We start from the raw sequence: 21,384 nt of genomic DNA on the forward strand, positions 1-21,384 counted from the left end.
CGATATGTATCGATATCAACTGATGTATTTTTTATAGTGATAAGATATTTGGCCTTATCGCCCAGCTCTACTCGAGAGACATGCAATGCAGAAAAGGGTCGGAATTTGAGTAGCGTGGGTTTGTTTAATTACCAGCCCTTAAACAATGCCATCCCTGCCCACCAGCCACTGTAGGCTCTAACTCGTTTTCAATACGTCCTGCACTGCAACACTTCATTTTCTTCATGATTAGGTTCACAAAAAACAATGATTAGAAACGGTACAAGGAACAAATATGAAAAGCAAAAACAATTTTATTCACAGAACGATGTGGAAAAGAAGATGAAGCTGAGATTTGCTCCTTACTTGCCAGTTTCGCATTCAAATTTCTGTTCCACTTTAAGTGGAGCTGCCGTTACGTTTTAGTGTTAGCGCACCATTAAGGTAACTGCTGCATTGCTTAAGGTGGAGCGGAAAAGTCGATAAGAAGCTGGGGAATACAAAGGCAACTTCAGCCTGGCAAAAAGAGGAGCAGGTGTCCCTTCAATAATTAAAAAGAATTTGAAAATGGTTCCTTTTAAAAGAATTCTGACTATAGTAATGATTTTCTTAGTACATCACTCCAAGTTTCCCCTCGTCCCTCATTATGTGAAATTTTCAACATATCACTACAATCTGTAGCTACTGAAAATTTAGGTAAGTGTTAAGGATGGTTTAATATCTGTTATAATCTATTACTAACGGCTCTGACGCTGTCTTGTTTAAAAAGGTGTCGACTCAGTTCCAGCGGCAGGAGTTGAGAGTCAACTCCAGAAAACCCAGAATCGTACATCACTAACAGAAATAAGACGTACAGGACAAAAATGGGTCTAAAACAAAAGTTAAACAGCAGAGAAATAAGTTTTCAATTAAATTTTACAAGAAGGTGGACACTGAGAAGTTAGGTATGCAGTCAGCACGAGCACATTAGCCTCGTAGCTCCAGTACAAAACTACAAAAAAGCAAACGGCTAAACTAAACATAAGGTCTCAGTCACAGTAATACAGAGCCATTATTCCACACCAGACCCTACAGTGTGCACCCCCACACACAGCTTACCTTTTCTGCACTGCACTGGTCCCGGATCATCTCCTCAATGAAGAACTTGGTCTTGCCGTAAGGGTTTGTGCAGCCTCCAGCTGGATGCTGCTCGTCGATGGGCAGTTTCTGAGGATCGCCGTACACCGTCGCCGAGCTGCTGAACACTAGATTATGGACCCCGTGAGCCTGCATCACCTGACCAACATATGCACGGACACCATAGATCATTACAGACTCCTACAAAACGTAACAAGCTGTCCACAGAGCACACAGCAGGAAGCCCCCCCCACCTCCCCCACTAATTACTGAAAATACCAGCCATCAGTCCAGAGTACTGGAGATAATTCATACCAGTTGTACAGAACAGGCCTACAGGCTGCTGCCCTCACTTGCTAAACATTCCTGCATTACTGAGAAACATGAGGAACTATCACTTCTTAACCATTAAAAGTTTAGATTTTTTTAATTGATTTAACATGCATTACATAATTATTGTATGGTATTATATAATAAATTAGCAGTTAACTTCTAATAAATATTTACATTTGATTTACATACTGTATCAACAGGTTGGAATCTGTGTTCACTGTAAAAAAAAAAAGTATACGTTTTTTTTTATACGCACCTAACTTTTCTTCAAATTTACATCTTCATAAAATTATTAAAGATTAGAAAAGTAGCATTATATGTGTATATATGTGTAAATGTATATGTATGTATGTCTGTGTATATATGTATGTATATGCATACAAGCATTTACAGTGAAGCAGCTGAACAGGATCATAATGTAACTGTTTTACTATTGGACAGTCATAATTGTGGTGCTAATTGAAGCACTGACACAGATGTTTGATACAATGTGAATTGTGTATTTTTTTTTATTCTTTTCTAAAGGCTTTCTCCAAGAAACAGAAAATTACAAAATAAATAAATGAAAAATAAAATCGTCATCTCCTCATCTCTGATTAATACACACTGTGCAATATATCACAACTATTACTGTAATGACACTTTCACTATGCACTTTACACTGTAATATTGATGCAACTCTGAGTTAGTTATGTCTATAATATGTGCTTTTAGTTTATCTCATACCACTCAGTGCCTGCTGTCTTGCAAATACAACAAATCTGTCTCATATGCTATGTAAATATGTAAACAGATATACTTTTATTTTATTTCTCTTGTACTTTAACTTATGTCTAGATTTATTTCTATTTTTCTACATAGTATATGTAAGTTTATGTGCAATTATATGTGTTGCTACTGAAACACTGCAATTACCCTCCGGGATCAATAAAGTTCTGTCTGTCTGTCTGTCTGTCTGTTTGTCTGAAAGCCACGCGAGATCTAGGAGGGTTAAAGCTGAGCAGATAATCCAGAAACAGAGTACGTTGGTGGTCTAAAGCTCACCTCCAGTAGGTTGATTGTGCCTGTGAGGTTGACCCTGTAGTAGCGTAACGGCTGCTCCACTGATTCTCCCACCGCTTTCAGCCCAGCAAAGTGCATCACTGCATAGAACGAGTGCTGTGGGTCACAGAGAGAACCTTGCAGTTACACAGTACCAACACTAGGGGGCAATATTATAACTGAGATTAACCATTAATAGTGATAGCTGTCACTTTTGCTATTGTCTATGTGTGATAGTGTATGTAACACTTACTAAATAGTTGTGTAATGAGTTACATTTACATTCAATATTCACAAGTTTCGGTCAATATTTATTATAATAACTGTCAATAACCCCAAATGTAACTAATCAGCCATGATTTGGTGTCTGAAGATTGCTTCTTTAGTTTTGCACTGTAACTAAGAGGCTAATGTGGCTAACAAGTTAGCATCCAGTAATCAATTACCTTAATTCACACTTTCACTAAAATACATAATGTAATCTCCAACAGATTTGTTTATGTGGTTCCTTTTTTACAATGCTAACTGATGGATATACGTTTCCACTATTTGTTAGCTACATTCGCTTCGTAGCTCCAGTGCAGCAAACTTCAGACACCAACCATGCCTTGGTTGATTGACTACATTTTGGAGATGAGAGGAAAAGTGCATAAATTTGATTTTCCACCTAATTATCACTTTCATGAAAACCCAAATTGAAGCAATTCAGTTAAATTATTCAAACCAGTGCAACCTTTAAGATGAATCTAGTCTTATCTACAGAATAAGGAGTGTGTTTGTCCTGACCTGTTTGAAGATTTTCTCCAGACCGGGTTTGTCCAGCAGGTCCAGTTCATGGAACTCAATCGTAGTGTCCATAAACTTCTCTATCCTCCGCAAGCTCTCGGGGACATCGCCTTCTCCTCGATGCAAAGCACACAACCACAATAAACATCACATTCAGACACAACACACAGACACAACAAAGATCAACTACGACTGTTTTCAATTATACAGATTCGTGTACACAGTGATTCTAATGTGATGCTAATATTCTATAAGTTTCAATCTATTTGTAAGACGCTGTAAAAATTTTTGATGATATTTTTGATGATGAACTGAGCTGTAGATCATTCCACAATAACTGAGAAAGCTGTACAGCATTAGTAACCAAATCTTGTTGATCAAAAAAGCTATTTCTGGTACTTTCATGTCAAAGAATTCATATAAATAAATAAATACAGTTGATAACTTGCTACTACTTTACCGTGTAAACATTATGACACACCTCCTTGTTTCTACACTCATTGTCCATTTTATCAGCCCCACTAACCATATTGGAGCACTTTATAGTTATAGTACAATTACAGACTGTAGTCCATCTGTTTCTCTGCATACCATGGTATCTCCCCCTTACCCTGTTCTCTGATGGTCAGGACCCCCACAGGACCACCAGAGAGCAGTTACTATTTGGGTGGTGGATCATTCTCAGCACTGCAGTGACACTGACGTGGTGGTGGTGTGTTAGTGCGTGTTGCGCTGGTCTGAGTGGATCAGACACAGCAGTGCTGCTGGAGTTTTTAAACACCTCGGCGTCACTGCTGGACTGAGAACCACCAACCAAAAATATCCAGCCAACAGCGTCCTGTGACCACTGATGAAGGACTAGAGGATGACCAACACAAACTGTGCAGCAGCAGATGAGCTACTGTCTCTGACTTTACATCTACAAGTGGACTCACAACATAGAAGTGTCTAATAGAGTGGACAGTGAGTGGACACAGTGTTTAAAAACTCCAGCAGCACTGCTGTGTCTGATCCACTCAGACCAGCACAACACACACTAACACACCACCACCATGCCAGCGTCACTGCAGTGCTGAGAATGACCCACCACTCAAAAAATTCCTGCTATGTGGTGGTCCTGTTGGGGTCCTGATCACTGAAGAACAGGGTAAAAGGGGGCTAACAAAGTATGCAGAGAAACAGATGGACTACAGTCTGTAATTGTAGAACTACAAAGTGCTCATACATGGTAATTTGATACAACGGACAAAGAGTGTAAAAACAAGGAGAAACACTCACAGAGCTCGTTATTAGGAACACCATACTAATACAGGGTCCTTTGCTCTCAAAACAACCTCAATTCTTCATGGCACGAATTCCAGAAGCTTTTGGAAACATGTCTTTGAGATTCTGGTCCATGTTGACATGATTGCATCCAGACTTAAACTGTCTTGGCTGACAAGTGAAACCCCATGTGGTCTTTTGCTGCTGTAGCCCATCCGCCTCAAGGGCCGACATGTTGTGCATTCTCAGATGCTTTTCTGCTCACCACTATTGTACAGAGTGGTTCTCTGAGTTACCATAACCTTTCTGTCAGCTGAAACCAGTCTGGCCATTCTCCATTGACCTCTCTCATCAACATGGCGTTTCCGCACACAGAGCTGCCACTCACTGGATGGTTATCCAATGAAAATCGAGGGTATTAGTAGGGAGTGTGTCACTCTTTGCTGCAGTAACAGCCTCTACTCTTCTGGGAAGGCCTTACACTAGACGTTGGAACATTGCTATGAGGATCTGATTGCTTCAGCCAGAAGAGCATTTATGAGGTCAGGTACTGATGCTGGAAGATTAGTTCTGGACACTCCAATTCATCCCAAAAGGTACTGGATGGAGGTCCATCTCTCCAGAGAATGTGGTTCCACAAAGCTCAGGGGCTTTATAGCCTACACTAGACGACGCCTGACGCAACTGAACGCTAGTAAAGTAGCTGAATTCACTAATTCGATGGGGGGTCTGGATAGTTTTGGACATACAGTGTATACACATACATAGGCTAAGCATATTTACCTCTTACAGCATTGCTGAAGTTATCGATGACCACAGGATGATAGCCGGCCTCAATCAGCTCCACCACACAGTGGCTACCAATGTAGCCCCCTCCACCCGTCACCAGCACCTTCTGCGCCATTCCGGCAGCCTCTGCAACACAATCAGAACACTCACTTGCCAAACTAGTTGACGTAATTACTGACGCAAAACAAACAAGGATGTGTGGGTGTGCAGCTCTGCAGGCGTGTTCACATTTTCCTTCACTTTATCTTTGCAGATGTCTATGTACAATTTCTCCCTACCCCATCTTGCTCAGAGTAGCAGGTAAAGTATGTGACCAGAGCTGTTAACACTGACGTACATTCTTAAACACTCCCAAAGTAGGCGTGGCTGTATTGTACTGTAGAGTACTGTGCAAGAACAGCTTTAATATATTCTAATATATATATTTGATATATTCCCAAATATATATATATATATATATATATAAAAACATCTAAGCTATAAAAAATGTAAAAAAAATAAAAGAAGACTAAAACTTAATGTTTGTTCTTTTTTGGATATACAAAAATTATGACTGACTGAATGATTAAAAGTAACCTTGAAAGATTTAACAGATTTAAAATATATTTTTAGTACATTTTCCAGTTTAAAAGACCCTCATTACCTACAACACATGATTTGAAGATAAATCTGTAAATAATGTTTTTCCCCAACTTTTCTTTTCACTACTGCTGAGTATTTTAAAACTAATTATTAAAACCTATAAATTTTGCAACATATAGTGTTTTGCAACTTTATCTCTTAACTGCATCACAATGACAGTCACTGATTTTTTTTTTACTTGTGCCACAAAACATTTTGTTGTTTCAGTTCATATTCTTACAGTTTGCAAGGTAAAGAGATGCAACAGTTAAAAAGTAATACAAACTCACTTTCGCCTAATAAAAGCTAAAAAAAGATAAATGTTGGAATTGCGAAAGACACATGTGGACAGGTTGCGGTAATGAGAAGTGGGGTAAAAACTAGGCCAAAAAACTGTAAAATAGAAAAATTTCTGCTGTACCATGTATAGCTCTAACTAATCTACTAAATTAGAGAATATTTTAAATCCTGGTGATGCTTAGGAACCTCATATAATTATGGACACGTTTTGAGGCGGTTTTGAGAGAATGAGCCAACTAGAAAACCAAAAACTGATGGAAACTGGTGGACCACCACTCTGTACAATGCCTGCCTTTATATTCAAGTCAAAGGCCCCACCAGAGCCAGGGGCGGGTAGAGAAGCCTAGATCCACACTCTTACTACTGCAGTGACATAATGACTCAGTCAGAGGTACAAGTAGCTAAAAAGTTAAGAAAAAATTAAAAAGTTAAAAAGTCCAAAAAACTCCTCCAATACTGAATTATATATATAACTGATGTGGAACTAGATGAACTGCTTAGTACCAGCATCTGTTAATTGCATCTGTTCTCTGTTTAGAGCAAAATTAAATGATAAAGCTAGAAAGTGAGAGATATGAGGAACAGTCAAGCGGTTCAGGAGCTGAATCAACATTACAGAATAAAATTAATCCTCCCCAAAACGTGAAAACGAAGTTGGTGTCAGCTTCTCGTTCGAATTTTTCCGTTCTACCTTAAATGGTGCAGCAGTTACGTTTTGGAACGACGCGCCAGACTGTAAATGCTGCACCATTTAAGGTGGAACGGAACAATTCGAATAAGAAGTTGGAGAATAGGAAGCTGACTTTCGCCAAGTGAATTGTGAAGGGATAAAAGTAAATGTCCTTCCTCGCAAATATACCCAAATATATCTAAACAAACTCAAACACAGAGCCATTAAAACAGTAATTTATATCTGACAGGCAGGCAGGAAACCTAACAAACTGAGCTGACAGCACAGCTAACCAGGCTAAAGCTTCTCCTATCCAGCTAAAACGATTAAAACAGGAGAAGGAGAGACTCACAGGAGTGTACAGAGGGCTCGTCGGGCAGGTCGGAGCTGTTTCAAGGTGTGGAGAGTAATGACAGCAGTGAGAGAGCTCAGCTTCTCTCTCACTGACTTTATTCATTCTCTCTTCCTCCTCTCAGAGAGACGTGGAGCTCTGCGAAGCGGCTACAGCTCGGTGAAGTCTCCGCGATCTCGCAGCGTCGCTCCTTCAAAATAAAAGTCACCCTCAAGTCAACACTATTCACAAACAGCGTGAATGTTGATTCAGAATCATTATTAAATATGGAGAAACCTGATCTGAGATCAGACTTCTAAGTCAGGACTACTTTCATTTTTCTCACTTTTCATTTTGCTGTTTATTTTCGTCCCTCTAAATGTTGTGATACTGTGAGCCTATGTTAATGCTTTGTTTTACTACCGTATTTTTGAAAAATAATCATAATTGTTTATTATTAACTTACACTACAGATTGCTATAGTGTTTATTATAATGTTTTATTTTACTGAAATAAATACAGAGCATCGATAATAAGCGTACTTCTGTTTTTACCCCGTAAAATCATTATATTATATTCCAAAAATAATTAGTGTTGAAATAAATAATGAGCATCACTAATCATGCTTATCATAATGCTAAGAGCTTATATATATATATATATATATATATATATATATATATATATATATATATATATATATATATATTAACCCCCTAAAATGATTTACATATAATCTATGTTTACATACAACATTTCCAGCAACATTTCTTGAGTCGCAAAATAAGCTTGTTTTTTGTTCAACTAGTAATCAGCACCATTCACCATTTGATGAAATGGAACAGAATAAAAAGTGGACTGGCTGGGGGAGAAAGAAAGGCCTAATATAGATTGTATCTTGCGTTAATACAAACTTTGAAACTATTTCACTGTCATGCCTATGACCTTGCTTTCAGCATTGTATGTGATAGAAGACAATGAGAGAAATTAAAAACGTACAAAGGTAAAAAAAAATAAAAATAACCAAATAAAAATATGTACATACATTAATTACCACTCTAGCATCATTGATGTAGTAAGTCTCCTGAACCTTTATTGTGAAAGTCATACCAGGTTAAAGTGAAGACACCTTCTTCAGTAGTGTAGCACAAACGCTGGCTTCACTGTGTTCTGACGTGTCAGTCATATGCTGTGTTTCTGTTTTTTTAAACCAGGAAACCAGTAAAGTGTGAATTCAGTGCACCTCAGGGGAGGCAGTGCTGATCTGGAATCAGCTGCTTTTGTGACCATAACTTTCATGAATAAGGAGGAATCTGGTCTGAAATCAGTCTTCTAAGGCAGGACTACTTTATGAATTCCAGCCAAGATTTGACCACTTATGCAGAACCAACTGACCAACCTATTAAATCACCATTTGGGCCAGTGGTGCCCACTGCCCAGCACTGCCTCTGCAGATCTATTACCCTGCAGAGTTTTACCACCATAAACAGTGTTAGGGAGTAACAAAGTAGAGAGTAACATGTTACAGTAATGTGTTTACACCGATCAGGAATAACATTACGACCACCTCCTTGTTTCATTGTCCATTTTATCAGCTCCACTTACTATATAGGTGCACTTCGTAGTTCTACAATCACAGACTGTAGACTGTAGCAGCACTGCTGTGTCTGATCCACTCAGACCAGTGCAACACACACTAACACACCACCACCACATCAGTGTTACTGCAGTACTGAGAATGATCCACCACCCAAATAGTATCTGCTCTGTGAGGGTCCACGGGGGTCCTGACCACTGAAGAACAGGGTAAAAGGGGGCTAACAAAGTATGCAGAGAAACAGATGGACTACAGTCTGTAATTGTAGAACTACAAAGTGCACCTATATACTAAGTGGAGCTGATAAAACGGACAATGAGTGTAGAAACAAGGATATGGTCATAATGTTATGCCGGATCGGTGTATATTATCCTGTGAAACAGTGTAATGCATTGCAGTTTAAATCACTGTAATCACATTATTGACTTCATTAGAATTCTGTTACTCGTGTTACTCTGACCCACTACCACATCCAAACAACATGCATTTTAGAATTATTCACTTGCAAATGAATATAGTCCAGCTCTTCTGGTGTACAAAACTTTGTTTAAAGACTTGGTTTGAAAAGAAGAGTGATATATATGAAGTTAGATTTATGCCATTAGAAATCTTAATTTAAATGCAAAAATTTGACTATTATTATTCTGAATCTATATCATATCATCCAAACCTGAATTCTGACCTGAAACTGAATTTTAAGGTTTGGAAGAGAGCAATCTAAAATCTGAAACTGAATCTTTCTGTTGATGTCCAACCAAAAGTCTGAAATTGAGTTTCTAAAAATCATTCAGTTTTTTCTATCAATTCACATTTTCAGACTCAATTTTAAAATAACATTCGGGTGTCTGGCAGGCAAAAGCAGTCAAACACTGAATCTCCTGCCCATCCTGCTCACACCACACTTGCAATTACTCACTGAAGCCCTTCTGTTGCTAAAGCTCAATTTCAGATTCAAAATATTAACATTACAATTTAGATTTTTACATTTAAAGATTTACGTCTGCACCTTTTTCCTCTCTCGTGTGGTGTTTAGAACTTCCATAGATGGTTCTCAAATCACATCTTCTTCATCAGTGGTAAAGGTAGTGATCTGTCCTGCATAACCTTAGTCTTCTTCACATTGAGCTGAAGCCCCTTCTTATTGCTCTGTTCTTTATCCTTCCTTATAAGGGCCTTCAGGTCTTCCAGGGTTTCTGCTCTGAGTGTTGTGTCACCCACATAGTGAAGGTTATAGATGTTTTTTCCATCAATTCTGAGTCCTCGATCATCTTCCTCCTGTCCTGTTTCTCTCATTATATATTCTGTATACAGCTTGAGCAGGTATGGTGATAGTGGGCAGCCTTGTCTAGCTCCTTTGCCAAGGTGGAACCAGTCTGTTTGTCCATTTTCTGTCCTGACTGTGACTTCTTGATCACTATAGAGATTCCTCATTAGAATGATGGGATACTCTGGTATTCCCATTTTCCTGAGGAAATTCCATAATTTCATGGGTACATACCAAGTCGCTTTAATGGCAAGCCATTTTAATCTTAAATGTTTCCAGTGTCATAACTCAAAATGCAATTTTGAAAAGATGTCCAAATATAATTGTGACTAGGAACAGTGAGAATAAGACACAATAATGGATTATTATTTGATTTGATATCATTTCTACACTAATTTGCCAAACATTGAGAATAATTCTGAACATATTTCCAAGAATATTCTTGGATTGCATCCTCAGGGATCTTCAGCCTGTCCACAGCTTATTAGCCGACCTTTTACTCACACACTCAGACACAGTCGGGGACAGTAAGACTCTCAGTCACAAAGCTTTTGCCAAACCACGGAATTTCACAGCTCTACAGTGCAGCAGTGCCTTGGGAGGGAGAGGTGAGATGGAGCTAGAGACAGTTACACGTGATCTTCTCATCATTCCCTGTACTCTTTCTTTTCAAGCACCATCTTTGGAGGACGCAAGCTGTTGGTGACATTCATGTAGTGGTAAATCAACCTGTATTCTGGTGGTTTTGTGTCCCTTGAGACGGCGTGCCAGTCCAGTTCTCCTGCAAACACCACTGAGGCACAGAAAAAGGTAAGCAGACAAAACATAAGCTTGTTATGACTCTCTAAAGGAGTCTACCAGGTTGTTATGTCTGTCTAGGGGGACTGAGCCTTGTTAGTGCCTTGGCAGTCTTGGGTGTTCAATACCATTTAATTTCAGCCTGTTCAGCAAATGAGCTGAAATTGATTCATTATAAAATCACTGAAATACTAAGCAGGATTTGGTAACACTTTACTGAAGGGCATTATTTGCAAGGTTATATGCCGCCTATATAAGCCAGCAAGTGCTGTAAACCAGCATGCAATAATTGTTATAAAAGCTGCTTTGCTGCTTTTGTCTGATGTCATTTCACCTCCACAAGTGTTATAACAACTGAATGTAGGTTCCAAACGTAGCCATATTTGGCGTCAGATGTCTGCTTCTTTAGTTTTGCGCTTGAGCTACAAGGCTAACGTAGCTAACAAGTAGTGTAAGCTTATACCTTACCAATTATCTGCTTTGTGTTAATAACCGTGTTGAGTTGTTAATAGGCCTTTCACGATCATGAGATTTGTGCTGACAGTTAACTGCCATATAAACAATTGGATATCACTCAGAGGAGTAGCCAAGAGGTGGCCAGGGATGGCCAGAGCCATCCTATAGTGAAGCATGGCCACCTTCTGGCCACCCCAGTGAGTTAAAATGAGATCATCAGCCATCTTCTAGAAAGCATTAACTACGGTTTATGTAAAATCTGGCACCAGGATACCAATCAGTTAAAAGAGTCTGATGATGCTGCATTTAATTATGAACATACCTTGCAGTGATTGGCTAATTTTATGAGCAAACAGGCAGGAGATTGTAGCATAACTGCATTATAAAATAAGATATGTGATGGCAAGATTAATTAACAATCATTTACAATGTTAATTACTTTTTACAGTTAAATACATGCATGTGTTGTAGTTTCTCTTGTACAGTGCTGTCTGGCGAGCTTTCTTATCATTAGACTCACACATAACATGCAGTGAGGGCAGCCTAAATGAATAACTTCTATGGCCTCACTATATGAAATATTTTCCTTAAGCTTAACATTGCACAAAAAAGTGATTTAATTTTATCTATTCAAATACAAACTTTCCTCAAGAATTACCTGAATATGTAACATCAACACAGTTTTGTCCTTTAGTTGACTTCCGTAATAACTGTATTAATGTAATGTTTTATTCTTGTGGAAATGATGGACAGATTTAGGTCTGTACAGTGAAAAAAACACTTTTTATGTCTCTGGGGCATCCCTGGCCACCCCATTCTAAAAGTACTAGCTACGTACCTAGGATCACTTTAGTTTAGGGCAGCATTCATAAGACTACATAACACTTACACAAGCCTTTTATCACAACTGACAAAAACCTACATAAACGTTTATAAAGGCTTATTCCAACAAGCGCCATTTGTCATGAAAGCTGCCTTTGTCAATTTTGGTGCTATTTCACCTTAGCAAGTGTTATTATCTGACGTTTATTGGAAAAAGCCTTTACAAATGACTATGTAGGTCTATGTTAGTTGTCATGAAAGGCTTAAGTGTCATGTGGCCTTATGCCCAACAGCACAGTATTATAAAATATGCATTTAATTACATCCTATGGATTAATATAAATGTAGAGATGTGAGGGGAAGAGAGAGACGTTACTTGAAATAGGGAGCATCATCAACATCATCAGGATTAGGCCCGTTGTTTCTGAGCAAAACTATTGTGTCGTCAGTGGAGTGAGCAGATTTTCAACAGAGTTAATAAAGGATGCGTCTGTTTGTGTCTATAGAAGCAGTCCCATGTCCCGGGCTGCAGTATGGTGGCTGGGTGTATGGGTCGGGGTGTGCGTCTGGGCTGCGCCTCCTCATCACCGCGGCTGGCTGCGGCTGTGGGAGGAGGGCGAGAGCTGTGGGGAGTGTGACAGGTCCCGCTGTCCTGTGGCACCACCCGGCTGTCCGGCAGGTTTGGTGCGGGACAGATGTGGCTGCTGTGAACACTGCGGCAACGCTGAAGGTCAGTGGTGCGACCTCAACAGCTCTCAGGAGTTCTATGGTCGCTGCGGTGACGGGCTCCGCTGCCAGAAGAGGCTGTCTCAGGCCAGGGTTCAGTGGGGCAACCCTGAACCCAGGTGTGTGTGTGAGAGCCAGGGTGCAGTGTGCGGCTCAGATGGGCGAACCTACCCCAACCTGTGCCAGCTGAGAGAGGCTGCGAATCAGTTAGGGACCACACTGAACCTTACAGTATGGGGACCATGCAGTTCTGGTAAGTCCTTTTCATTTCACCTCACAGGCACTCACCGGACACTTTAGTAGAAACCCCTAAAGGTCGACCCTACCTGTGTACAGTCAGAGATTGATTCACATTTTTGGGAGGTGGATATTATCATAAGCTAGAGAAATTGTACACCTGTGCAGTGGATTGGTAAGACAGGTGTTTCTAATAAAGTGGTCAGTGAGTGGAAGCACAAGGTAGGTGTTTCTAATAACGTGGCCAGTCAGTGGAAATACAAGGGAGGTATTTTTAATAAAGTGGCCAGAGAGTGGAAGTTCAAGGTAGGTGTTTCTAATGAAGTGGCCAGTGAGTGGAAGCACAAGGTAGGTGTTTCTAATAAAGTGGCCAGTCAGTGGAAGCACAAGGTAGGTGTTTCTAATAAAGTGGCCAGTAAGTGGATATACAAGGCAGTTTTTTCTAATAAAATGGCCAGTGAGTGGACATATAAGATAAGTGTTTCTAATAAAGTGGCCAATGAGTCAAAGTACAAGGTAGGAGTTTCTAATAAAGTGTCCAGTGAGTGGAAGCACAAGTAATGTGTTTCTAATAGGTTGCGTAAACAGGTTACAGCACCCTAATGAACATATTTACATTTAGTTTCATACAACACCCCTACAGCTCCCCGCATAAGCAGAGCACCCAGAAACTCAGAGAGCTACACAGGACATGACATTGTGTTTGGGTGTGAAGTGACGGCCTATCCTCTACCACGTGTCGGCTGGAAGAAGAAGGGCAGTGACAACTTCCTGCCCGGGGATGACCCGCACATCTCTGTACAGGTGCGATCATGTTCAGAACTTGATGCCACTTCATTATTCTGATTGTTTATAATTGTGCTCATCCTGTAATTTAATACTGTAGTGCTGTTTGCACTGTGTGTAATGCATTGGGAGGATTGATAGTTCTAATAATGCTGAATACACCTCTCTCCCAGGCGCGTGGTGGGCCGCAGCGCTACACTGTGTCCACCTGGCTCCAGATCCATGGCCTCCGAAAATTAGATGCCGGTATCTATGTTTGCATCTCCCACAATGCACTGGGAGAGGCATCTGCCTCTGCGCGCCTGTCCGTGCTCAGAAACGGTAAGGTCAAGTAAGGGGTCAGCTTGGTACTAGTTGACCAAAACTTGACCTAAGTTTTAAATCAAGGATACCTTATTCAATAACAGAGTAGCTGCAGGAGCAGTTCTGATCAAACTTCCTAGTAACATCTGTTTGGAGTTTTAACCCTTAGAATGCAATATTTTATATTAAATGTCAATATAGAATATAAATTGAATGTAAATGTAATTCATTACATGACTACAGAATTAAGTATGCAATTATATACTTAAATAGTATGGCAAAATAACAGTAATAGCTCAGGGGGTCAGTTGAGTGGGTTGGTGATGAGCTGACCTTGTGCAGGTGTGAATATAATTCATTATGTAATTATGCAATTTTGTACAATTTTTTACAATACTGTGCCTTTCAGTTATTTAATTTCCAAACAAAACAGCTATTAACTTCACATTATTCAATTTTCAGTGCCAGGAAAAATCAGAAAACATTAACAGAAGCCTCAACAACTAAATAGAATCATTTTTTCAGTATTTATTTCTCTACCCTTTGCCTTTATTACAGCTTCCATTCTCTTCTGCACTTTCAGGTTCTCAAAGAAATCAGCAGAAATATTTTTATACACCTCCAAAGTTCAGTCTTAGAAGTTGGTTGCATTTCCCACTTCTCACAATAGCGATCCAGTCCAGTTTCAGTGGTCTAGTGCAAGTTTTCTTGTCCGTCTCCTTTTCTCAGTGAGGTTCTTCTTGACAGCTACACATCCTTTCAGACCCATAGTGCTGAGTTGTCTTCTCACAGTGGAAGGATGGACAGAAACACCTGTGGATGTTTTCAGATCTGAAGCAGCTTGATTTTCTCCTCTCTTTCAGAGATGAACGCTTTAAGTGCTGTTTATCTGATGGGGGCAGTTTTGGTGTCTACCAGGTCTTCCAGGTGGTTGTTAGGAATCCTATGTTCTCCATAGCTTTTAATCGTTTTTTTAACTTCAGTCCGAAAAAGTAAAAGTAAAGAGTGGATAAATGGAGCACTTATAGGGCTGATATTAGACTTAGTGCTGGGCTTTAGTGTTATTGAAGTGAATAGCTTGTACTTAATGGCCGTTTTGACTGGAAATGAAATAAAGTTGGTTTCCGACTTTACTGTATGTAAAGTACTGCACTGTATGTAAACTTCAGGGTTAACCTTTATGACAGAAACATAAAACAAGGCATTGTAAATGTGACTGCCACTGATCCCACTGATTACTTTTGGATTATTCGGGTCAGAACATGTCAGGAATACAGCACTGAGAGCTTCCCTTAAAAACATTCCGGTTTGGCTTGAAACATGCTCCAGGATGGAATCAGACACCACAACAAAGGTTCATCCCACAACCACAGCCAGGGCTTCAGTTTGTATATGTGAAAGGTGTCATTCTTTCATTGCTGATTGATCTCGTTTCTGTTGCAGCGGTCAGAGGAGTGGACCGTGGCCTTTACGATGGCTTTTTTTATGACACAAGAGAAGAACTACAAGAGGAAGAGCTGGATTCAGGGGACCATATAGTTTAACTGCATTCCAAGGCAGAAGGGATCTGGTCATTGCATACACTATGATCAGTTATGACCAGTCACAGGTCTCTAAATGGAACATTTTACATTGTTGATCTCCTAATGATGTTAAGGCTAAATAATATGAGCAATTAAACAAATACACCAGCACAACATATGATAAAGAAAATATTTGTTTATTATTATTATTCTTATTCTTATTAATTGACTTTGGCACAAGGGATTTTATCACCTACATCATGTTAAAGGCACTTGGACAGTAACTTTTCTGTATTTATTAATAAACAGTTTTTTGGCATTTGATTATTGGCGTTTTTTGGCACATGTGGTCAGCAGTAAGTAGTAGTGAATTTTGAAGCCCACTGTTCCTCTCTCCTCTCCGTGTTTCTTGTTTTGATTTGTCCACATGCCTCTTTGGAGGTCTGAAAGATATCAAAACTATACACACAGTACGAACATGATGGAGCGCTTTTACCCACCAACATTCATAGCAGGACAGTCCTGGAGTGCCACTCCTGATCCGGATAAGGCTGAAAGCGGCATTTCGGCAAACAAAATGTACACAATTTTTCCCCCCTCACCTGAAATATGTTCAAACAGCCATGACATAATTGGCATCTGAAGGTTTGCTACAAAGCTGCTAATGGGTCATATAAGCTTATATCAAACCAATTAGCATTGTACAAACTGCAGGCCTAAACTATCACATTTGCTTCAAACTGTGAGTTGTTAACAGTCCCACATCCAAATACTTATCCCTCCCCACCCATTATTCATTTCTACGTGACCTTTTTCCAACTTCAATTTATCCTTTAGAATTAAACAGACTGTTTCTGTGCCACCTTTGTTGTGATTGGCTATCTCATACAAAAAGCAGTCCAGGTTGCAACACTCCTTATAAAATCAGTGTGGGCAGAGGGGGCTGGAGGTTAGGAAACCAGCCTTGTGACCAAAAGGTTACCGGTTCGATCCCTTGAGCCGACAGGACATGGCAGAAGTGCCCTTGAGCAAGGCACCTAACCCCCAAATGCTCCCCGGGTGCCATGGAAAGGGCTGCCCACCGCTCCGGGCAGGTGTGTTCACTAGTGTGCATGTATGTGAATGGGTAAAATGGGTCCAATTCCAAGCACAGTTGGCTGATGGCTCTGAACTCACATAAAATCACATGAATGGCTTGGGGTAGACTGAATGGGTATGTAAAAAGTGTTGGTTTGTGACATCACAAAAAATGAATTTAAAACAATTTAAAACAAAAAAAAATGAAATTGTCCAGGTTTATAGACAACGGGATGCCATACAGTATCAGAGACCACATAATTAAGTCTTTGTGATATTACTTGATATAACTATGTGACATAAACAGCTCAGTTTGAGGCAAAAGTGTGATGATTTAGACATGCAGTTTGCACGATGCTAATTACATGTGGTATAAGTTTCCATTACTTGTTAGCTATGTTAGCTTCGTAGCTCAAGTGTAAAACTACACTGAAAAATGCTGCTTTGAACTAACTTGATTTAAAAGTCTACATTGGTTCTACATGAATGAAATATGCTACATCAGCACTTCTCACTGTACTTACCTTTGGCAGGAACTTGGTTGCTGGAATGTCTTTTATTCACATGGAACTCATGTACATGTTTAAATCAAGTAAATTCAAAGCAACACTTTTTCAGTGTGAAGAAGCAAATAGAAATTAAGCATATTTTGGCTGATCAGCTACATTCAGGGTAAAGGGGGAAAACTGTTTTATATGCAATTATTTGCAAAATCACTTGAAGGTGCTGAATCAGGTGGGTCAGAGCAGAGGACAAGCTTTGTGCTCCAGTGGCCATCTAGAACTGGAGTTTGGACATCTTAAGTTTGGTCAGCACCAGAGAAATAGATTTGGCCCTCTCTTCAGAGAAGAGTAATTCAAATACAGCTGAGACGAGACGAGGCATAATTTAGTGTGTTTTTTCATTCATGCATGGTGCACACAACCAACAGTCCCGTTCCCAGTCCACAGTAAAACTGAACTGAATCCAGTGAAGAAAACTGCAGATGCCTGGGATGCACTGAGACTTACAGTACAGTGCAAATGTCTGATTATATTACATTAACAAAATAAATGCAAGTAAACACAGGGGGACTCCACTGATTTTTCCACTGAAGTTTCTGCATAATTCAGTGGTTGAGATGTAAACAAAGTCATCCAGAGTGGTCTGATGAGAAATGGTTCGATGTAGTGAAGCTTACTCAGATTTCTTTACAGTGGTGGTGATGGGAACCAGGGATCACGATGTTCACACCACAAATATAGCCATTTTATTTACTATACAAAACCACCAGTGAACCTACACGTGTCTTAAGTTGATGTTGATGGTAAAATAGTGATCAATCTGGAAAACGTGTTTTCTTTGGAGGCTGTTTTGCACTTTAATGCCTCAAATGTACGTCTCCACCAAAAAATACATGTTTTAGGCCAAAACCTTATTTCTAAACTAACGTAAAACAAAGTCTCAGGGATCAGAAGCTGTATTTATAACCATTTCATGTACTAATTTTCTGTTAGGGAGCTTTTAGAGGCATTAAACTCTTCAGACGTCTGGTTCCTATCACCACTAGAGTGAATAATTCTGAGTTGGTAAATTTTTCCGCAACTGAGCATTTTTACATCAAACCACTCAGAATGACTTTGTTGCCATCTTAACTATTTAATTAGGTAGAAATGCTGAAAAGTTGGTGGCACAGTATTGCACTATTGCTGCTTCGACTTAAATGCAAAAATGCCTAAAATGATCTCTACATCTCAGTATAAGTTCTCCTACTGAGAAAAGGCTTAAAGGAATACCTTGACCGTAGTACATGCTAATGATGCTAACAGTGAATGGGAGTTAGTAGACACCAGTTAGCACCATTTCTTTTGCATGATGCTAACTGATGGCTATTCATTTTCAGTTATTTTTGCATTATAAACATTTTTGACTTAAGTGTTTCTTTAAAATGACAATACATTCACGCTGTAACCAGCAGAGGGCGCCACACAGCAACGAGAAACACAAGTCTCCTCGTCCAAGCTGAGGGTCGAGTTTGCTTTAGAAACTCCTGAATCCCCTCGTTATATGCTCTGCATAAAAGTCCTCCTTTAAAGTAGACTTGAAAGCGCCCCCCCGCAGTCTGTGCTAAATCCGAGCCATTCTCAGAAAAAGCAGCGGAGGGCTGCAAGATGCTGAATACTGGTTAAAGTTTGCAGAGGGTAAAAATGTGGACTAGCGATAGACTTAGTGACCGTCTGAGACATTTGGAGCTGTCTAGACGAAGTCTGTAACATGCCTGGCAATCCTAGGGGGTCCGAAAGTGGTCCAGAGCAAACAATGTGGGATCTGAATCAGTCTGGAGAGTCTACAGCAGTCACATCTCAAAATGGCGGTATATACTCTCCACGTATCCCAGAACTCTTTGCCAGTCGGGACCCTCTGCTTTCAACATCTCCTCCACTGTCTGAACAGAGACACAATGTTTAGATTGTGAACAAGAGAGCCGACTATATTATATACATGAATGCACTAATATTGCACATTTCTCAATAGAGTGTGAAGAGCAGACTGTGTACATATAGAAAATGTCAATGACCTTTTTAATTTGACCTTTTTAATTAATGATTCTTTTGTTGAACGTCTGACTTTTTCGTATCCTAATACCTGCTGTGATTTCTCTTGTATGTTTAGTTTGTTCCAACATGGTCCATAGCTGATTTTGTAAGACCTTCGTCTATAAATGAAACATTTTATTATTTATTATTAAGTTCAGTGAAGATTTTCCTGCAGCTAAATATGGTCTAGGTCAGAGGTCAGCAGCCCAAATGTTAAGAAGAGACATTTTGTCTTTTCAACAAAAATCAAATCACCTTGGGAGACACAACATTTTGTCCATTTTACCATTGTGGCTGCAAATATGTCTCAGTATGTGCTGATGTGCTAGTACAGGCTAAATGAAAACGCAGACTTACTTTGCTCTGCTTTAAGCTTTAGCTCAGCTATAGCGGCTTTTTTCATATCTCCAGCAGGAAACCCCAGCAAAAGTGGAACAGTTTCTTGTGAAATGTCTCTTAACTTTCGACTTTTTATGAGGGTGAACTCGCTTCTCATTCACCAGCTTCTTGTTTGAATTTTCCCGTTTCACCTTTAATGGCGCCAGACTGTAACTGCTGCACTATTTGAGGTGGAATGGGACAATTTGAACAAGAAGCTGTCGAATGAGAAGCTGACTTCAGCCTCGTGACTTTTTAGTGTTTGATAGTTTCTCAGATTAAACGTATCAGGAAACCAGCTGAGTGATTATAGATGTAAATAAGTCCATTCGTCTCTAAATTATCAATGTTTGTCTTAAATCTCTTTGGCTTTTTGTTAGCTACTAGCTAGGCAAGACTGTCTGCATTGCTATGGTGACCAGCAGTCTGGGTGCCAATCCTCAGGGTTAAAGGTGAATTAGCAGTTCTACATTAACTCCAGTGTTTAAGATCATTTATTGTTAAACTGTGTTGAACGATCAGCAGAGCTTTATTTTACTGCGAAGGAGGATTATTTTATTTTTACCTAAACAGCTAATTCTGCTCTGGAGCCGCAACAGGGCAGGAGAAGAGCCACGTATTGCCAACCCCTGGTCTAGTATGTATTCTTGGCTCTAGGCTAGGTTTGCCAAATGGTGCCATTGCTTCTGAACAGCTAACTAACACACTAGTGATGTTCACTTGAGCATCACTTGAGCTTAAAGTCACCATAATGTACTGATCATTCATACTGGGATTAGTCGTGGTGTTTGACAGGAGTGGGATGACTATTGTGAAAAAAGATTTACATGAGCTCACCAGTGAGGCAGAGATTCCAACACTCTCTCCAGTCTGAAACGCCAGTAGGAGGTTTTCTTTCTGAGGATAAAATCAACATCATCATCATCAGGACATCAAGAGCACAGATGGTTGCTTAAAGATTACACAGAAAGCATAACACTCCAGTGATTAACAATGGATCTCTATTACTTGTAACTGTATACTGCGAATCAGTTTTTTTAGCGATTGCGAAGGGTGAAATATCTCACAGGCCCTGGTGCCCTACTGAAGCCTGGCTTCAATGTGAGTTAATGGCAGATTCAATTACATGCTGAAATTAACGTTTATTGTACAGGCTTTGGGTCCAGCCCTGACACTGCGCTTCACTGAGGGAACTGCGACTGCTTTTTGCATATGAAAAAATGTCTTTTTTGAACGGCAGGCTTTTACAAATCTCATTTCTGTCCTGCCTGAGGGCTTCTGTATGGAGCTTTCAAAGGGGAGGGATCTCGTAACAAGCTGACAGTACCGACACCGCAATGTGCCTGACTGACAGCGATGTATTGTGTTTTATTGAATATATATTCCTGCGATGGACTGGCGGCCCGTCCAGGGCGTATCCTGCCTTCTGCCCAATGACTGCTGGAATAGGCTCCACCACCCCCCATGACCCAGAAGGATAAGTGGTTTAGAAAATGTGTGTGTGTGTGTGATTATATATTGATTTAAGATTTTCTGAATAGATTTTATTTTAATCTCTTGTTTTTATTTTCTGTTTTTATTTCCTATTTCATAGTGGTGTTACTTATGTTCC

General features: G+C 39.8%; 3 protein-coding genes across 5 annotated transcripts in view; 1 reads left to right on the plus strand and 2 right to left on the minus strand.

Moving 5' to 3' along the window:
* Positions 1-1,077: 1,077 nt before the first annotated feature.
* LOC118823694 (UDP-glucose 4-epimerase-like) lies at positions 1,078-7,414 on the minus strand (the record flags this gene model as incomplete). 2 transcript variants are annotated; one of them, XM_036593447.1, is given in 5 exon segments in its annotated part: positions 1,078-1,254; positions 2,473-2,586; positions 3,256-3,368; positions 5,302-5,433; positions 7,251-7,414. In XM_036593447.1, coding segments are annotated over 4 exon segments (525 nt in total), but the record flags the coding sequence as incomplete, so codon positions are not given.
* A 5,268-nt stretch (positions 7,415-12,682) lies between these two features.
* Positions 12,683-15,762, plus strand: LOC118823839 (kazal-type serine protease inhibitor domain-containing protein 1-like). Its single transcript, XM_036593681.1, has 4 exons — positions 12,683-13,145; positions 13,773-13,933; positions 14,089-14,236; positions 15,662-15,762. Exons 1-4 carry the CDS (start codon positions 12,683-12,685, stop codon positions 15,760-15,762), a joined length of 873 nt encoding a protein of 290 aa, XP_036449574.1.
* A 160-nt stretch (positions 15,763-15,922) lies between these two features.
* si:ch211-195o20.7 (cytospin-A) overlaps positions 15,923-21,384 on the minus strand; it is a 43,554-nt gene continuing 38,092 nt past the window's right edge. The window contains exons 11-12 of one of the 2 annotated variants that reach the window (XM_036593841.1): positions 20,610-20,669; positions 15,923-19,243 (exon numbers count right to left, since the gene is read on the minus strand). In XM_036593841.1, the coding sequence (XP_036449734.1) occupies positions 19,154-19,243; positions 20,610-20,669 (150 nt within the window). In that variant the 3' untranslated portion in view covers positions 15,923-19,153. Of the gene's footprint in view, positions 19,244-20,599; positions 20,670-21,384 lie in introns of both variants that reach the window. The other variant, XM_036593840.1, reaches the window with a different exon arrangement.

This window comes from Colossoma macropomum, unplaced genomic scaffold (genome assembly GCF_904425465.1).
Source record: "Colossoma macropomum unplaced genomic scaffold, Colossoma_macropomum, whole genome shotgun sequence".
Taxonomy (NCBI): Eukaryota; Metazoa; Chordata; class Actinopteri; order Characiformes; family Serrasalmidae; genus Colossoma; species Colossoma macropomum.